Genomic DNA, 5,340 nt, shown 5'->3' on the forward strand with positions numbered 1-5,340 from the left:
CTGAGCATGAGCAACAGTACCACTAGTAACTGAACCATCCTACCAGCCAGAGAGATAGAGCAGACAGCTGCACTTTTTTTTGTACATTCAGACCTCCTTCAGACTTTGTGTTTACAGTGTCCCTTTGGAGAGCTTTGCTTTTATGATTGCACAGGTGCAAGTTTCAAGTTAACCCTGAAAGCAAACTGCTCAGAGGTAAAGCAAAAAAGCGTTCACAAGCTAATTGCAAAGATTTGAGAAGTTCCTAAAACCAGTTACGAAGGTTGATGCAAAAATGCTCAAGCTAGATCTAATGCCAGAGATGCCACAAGAGAAAACTGGTCACTACTGCCTGGTTATCAATATATGTGTTAAAATAACCGGCAGTGGTATTAAGTGGGCTGCAGTCGGCTCTTCGCAGCACAGGTACACACTTAACTTTGTTATGCAGTCATATCAGAGAAAAGAATTTTAACTGCTCCCCCCATCCTCCAACCTAAGTTGGCCAATTCTTCATGATAGTCTTCGATGAAATTACAGAATCCATAAAAGACTACAAGACTTCTCAAGACTCAAAAAGACTGAGACAACATTTAAAAATATATTTTAAAATAATTAAGATTTAAAAGGTGTTCACAAAAAAAAAAAGCCCCTGGACATAATTTGATGGGGGACTTGGAAGAGACTACACAATGTACTGCCTAGAAAACAGTGGTTTAACTTTTAACTTAAAAGGGGTAAATACAAATGAAAATGAAGTGTGTCTCATTTTCATCTTTGACTTCTGTCATTCTCATCCACACTCTTTAACTTCAAAAAAATTTCTCCTCAACCACATCTTTTCTTAATGCTCTATTTTCTTGTACCGACTTAAAGCACAAACACACACTCACAGGTAGTGAGAAACACAGGTACAAAGACCAAGAGCAGCACACAGGGCAGGTACGTATGTATGAAATCAGTTATTTCATGTGCTTTAATTAAGATGCACTGTATGTGAAATCTTACCTGAAAAATTAATCCCTCAACTGGAATGGCTAAGCCTTTCCCCAAAAGAACACTGCTGGCCATAATCAGCCTTGGACAATGAAGCAAAGATCTCCTAAATCTGAAAGTCTAAAAATAAATTCAGTCTCAAGAAATCGAGCGCAGAGGTGCACTCGTGAAAGGCAGATGAAGGGAGAGGTATGTTCTGTTACATGTTTTTGGTAGCAAAATCTTTTTGTGAAATGTTATTGCTAACATGTTAATTTTGCTCTGTAACATTTGGAGACAAACCTACTAAGTGGGGAGAAAGGGAAAAAGTCTAGACATACCTTCCAGCAAATGCAAACAGTACCCCAAAAGTCCTGGATCAGTAACAATCACTTATCCAATGATAAATGGACCATGGGACAGACTGGCCTCTGGTCACAATACACCACTAATGCAAGTTCCTCACTTGAGTCAGCATCTCTACATTTTAATGCATTACTTGCAGCATCATTTCCTAATCTTTTTTCTTTCCCCCCCTTAAGAAACTCACAATGAAGTCATATTGCCTTTCCAGTGTTATTAGAAGTAACTCTTAAAGCTTCCTTGAGAGATGAGCATTTCTGAAGCTTTTTTTGCATAAATATTAGCTTTATTGGAAAATAGTTCACTTAACCAACCAGATTAATGCACACCAAATTATTCTAGTTAAAAAAACTCCAAACCAAATAAACTAACCTAAAATATTTTGGAAAATAATCTGCTTCGGTTACAGTAGCAAACACATCATGGTAGCCTGAAACAAGTTCTTGAGGGTGTCTTCATCAGCTAACAGGCAATCAATTCATGTAAACACAGAAAACACCCTGTAATATTTGTATTTATGAATGTACCTGGAGTATATAGAATTAGTTTTAAAAAAAATCTGTATAGAAATATGCACAAAACATTGGTTTACATATAATTACAAGTTATGTAGATGTTTATATGATGGTTCATGCTTTTTATCCATATATTTTAATTTACAGAGTGTGCATTAGAACGAGAACTTTTTTAAGATTTACACTGTAATTATTTTCTCCACATTCAGGATAACTGCACTAGAAATACGCACACACACCAAGTCAAATCTTTAATGGTATCCAGAACTCTGCATGAGCTGCATTTTTAGAGCATCTGCAGAGATCAGTGAAAGGCACCGATTCTTAAGATAACAAGTTAAGACCACAATTAAGTTTTTACATCTAAAAGGGAATTTTGTTACTAGATAACCCAAAAAGGTATCAAAATAATGAAACAACTCTTTTCTGAACCAACTTTATGTTTCAGATTTGTTGTTTGGGAGTTTAGGTCAGATTTAATTCTTCAGTGAACAACCAGACCACGAGCCTCAGACTAGCTTGAATCTTAGATATGGAAAGAAGTAACACGCATAAAAGCACACATGCATTTTTTTGTTCAAATCTATTTTCGATGCTCCGTTAATGCCACCGCATGTCAGAGCCAATTTAGTATTTAGTTCTGCGACTCATGGGATATGATCGTTCTGATGTCACGCTCTCAGTGGTATTTATTTCCAGTTTAATAAGATCTTCTTACTCCTCTGCACAGCTTTTGATAATCTATAGCTCTATAATGCTGCAACTCAAGCCTGGTCACAAGCCATTTAATGTCTATAAGGGGTTTGAGGAACCTTCTCGCCAAAGATTAGCAACTGCTGGCTCACAATATTTATATTGCCAAACAATCTTCAGGAAGGAGCAGCTATGATTTTTTTAGAGCCAGCTAAGTAAAACAAATGGAGAGATGTTCACAAACAGAAAGGGGCCGCCAGTACTTCAGACTGGAAACATTCTGATCACAGCTAAATTCTACACAAACACTGCTAACTCATGCACTTCTTCAAAGGAATATACAGCACAAAGTTAACTACAGTATCCAAACTTACATAAAACACCTCCACAACTGTCTAACCTTGTTTTACAGCTCTGCACGAATGGCCATACTTTGTATCATTCTAACAATCTTAAGATTAGAGACCAAATAAATGGAAAAACTTTGGGAGACCTTAACATCAACTGTCAGAAAACAGAGAAAAGTTACATTACAAAAATGGGAAGCCAAGACTGTACACAATCTTAAGTGTTCATACTGCTTTTCATATCCTTACTTCATAAATCTGTGAAAAATCATTTAACTATAAAACTTTAGGTAGAAAAATAACTGTAGATCTTGTCTAACGTGTTATTAACATGTACTAGTATCAATTGTTTAGTCAAGATACAGTGCAATACCTCTTTGAAATATATCGCAAAGAGTTCAGAAAGAGAGAGCAAGAGTACCTCATTCCTGGCATTCGACAGTAACGAATAAATGGAATATTAATTCATGGAGGTAAGGCTGAACAGCTAACTGTACTTCCAAATGGAACCCAACTTAGTTCATGTTAACTTCAAGCACAGAAAGTCCTTGAGATGAGGCAAGCCAGAAGCAACAGTTATCTAGACCTCAAGGAACTCTCTATGCCTTCAGGATACAAATAGTAAATACAACCACAGCATTTTCATCCAATAAAAGAATAAGCCAAAGAAAGAAAAATAAATGTAAACCAAGTTTATTTTGCTTTTAAGTAGTGTTCTTTAAGCACTACAGCATGGTAAACAATGTAAATTAGTATAAGTCATCTCAAAAGCCAGAGGTTTTTTTTTTTTATTATTATTTTATGAGTTGTTAAAAAGATGCAGCCTATTCTAACAGGATAAATATTTTAACCATTTCACTTCGAGTTAATGAAGGCTCACAAATGAGCAACACTCCTCATTGAGGAAAACAAAAAGCTGTTGTCGACAAAGCGACAGCACACACACAAAAACAAAAGAACTGTGTAAAAATAACTAACTGTACTGTGTTCCCATACTCTTTAGAAGTTGCTTTACAATGGGATGATATGCACATTATCTTGCTGCAAACTTGCCATACAACTTGCAAATACATGTAGCCTAGCCTTACCACTCAGTCCAAAAAGCTGCTAACTGATCAAACGAAATGCAGCACTATAATCCTCTGCTTAACAATTAATTCAATCTCCTTTACTCATTACCTTTTCTCCTAGACTGCAAGACAGACTAGAAAGAAAATTATCCCGAATTAAAAATCAATACTCTTACAGGAAATTGTATTATTTTGCAATATAGTCTTTTACAAGTTATGTTTTGCCTATTTTCCCCTTAGCCACAAAATGGGCATGAAGTAATTACTTGGAAAATGCCTTAATTTTTCAACTTCATGCAAATCTAAATAAAGATGACCAAACTAAAGCTTAAACAATGGAAGGATATTTCACAGAAAATTTCTTATACAAAAAACACATAAGAAAAAGGGCCACTAGGTGACATTTTAATTTACAAATTGGCATCATTTTGGTCAACAAATATGCAAGTGCTGTTTTCTTCTATCACAACAAAGTAGCTGTACAGAAAGAAAACTGCAAAACTTGTTTTATTTTATTTTTTTGTTTGTTTGTTTTTAATCACACATCTCCTCGGGAATTTCATGTGGATTAAGGATGCCAGGTACAGACATCTGAAGTTTATGCTTCTCCTCTTGAGCCTGCCGAAGGGCTGTTTCTCTTTCCTCCAAGAATAAGTCTGATGTGTCTTCACCTGCAAATTCCTGTATAATTCACATAAAATCATTAGTTTATTGTCAAATGCTTGAGGCAGAGTAATAAGCTTCCAAAACCCAGAATGATACAGAAAACATCTTCCCTTCACGCTCCCTGCCAGACTATTTGCTTGTTTAGCTTTCTGTTCCTAAGGTCAGAATATAAAAGGAATGTGAAATATTTTAAGATTTTCACTATGTGTTATAGAACAGGATGCTATAGTAACCCAGCGTTTGGAGCGTAGCGCTATTGAATCCTAGGATCTCTCAAAAAACTAAAAGCACAGCATTACTCTAGCAAGTTTCAAAACATGTCCCAGTCTGAAGCAGAACTAAAACAAAACACGGTTAAAAATCAGCTTGCTTTATTTCCCATTAGAGTCAGTTCTGCAGCCATCTTAAGACATATGAATTGTATGCACAGCACAAAGCACAAGTGATGACATTTTAGCCCAATTTATAAAATTCAATCACACTGTATATGATACACCATCCAGAGTCACGAAAGCCATTTGTCAGAGTTCTTGCTACGTTTTAAACAGCTGCAAAAGAACTTATAGCACCTCTCCTATGAGGACAGGCTGAGAGAGTTGGGGCTGTTCAGCCTGGAAAAGAGAAGGCTCCGGGGAGATCTTCCAGTACCTGAAGGGGCCCTACAAGAAAGCTGGGGAGGGACTTTTCATAAGGGCAATTAATGACAAAACAAGGGGAAATGGCTTTAAGCTG

General features: G+C 36.3%; 1 protein-coding gene across 1 annotated transcript in view; it reads right to left on the bottom strand.

Annotated features, from left to right (window-relative positions):
* Positions 1-3,549: 3,549 nt before the first annotated feature.
* LOC104523654 (exportin-1-like) overlaps positions 3,550-5,340 on the bottom strand; it is a gene marked incomplete at its 5' end in the record, with an annotated part of 7,444 nt that continues 5,653 nt past the window's right edge. The window contains one exon of the mRNA XM_010166309.1: positions 3,550-4,623. Coding sequence (XP_010164611.1) covers positions 4,477-4,623 — 147 coding nt within the window. The remainder of the gene's footprint in view (positions 4,624-5,340) is intronic.

Source organism: Antrostomus carolinensis, unplaced genomic scaffold (genome assembly GCF_000700745.2).
Source record: "Antrostomus carolinensis isolate BGI_N321 unplaced genomic scaffold, ASM70074v2 scaffold11374, whole genome shotgun sequence".
Lineage (NCBI taxonomy): Eukaryota > Metazoa > Chordata > Aves > Caprimulgiformes > Caprimulgidae > Antrostomus > Antrostomus carolinensis.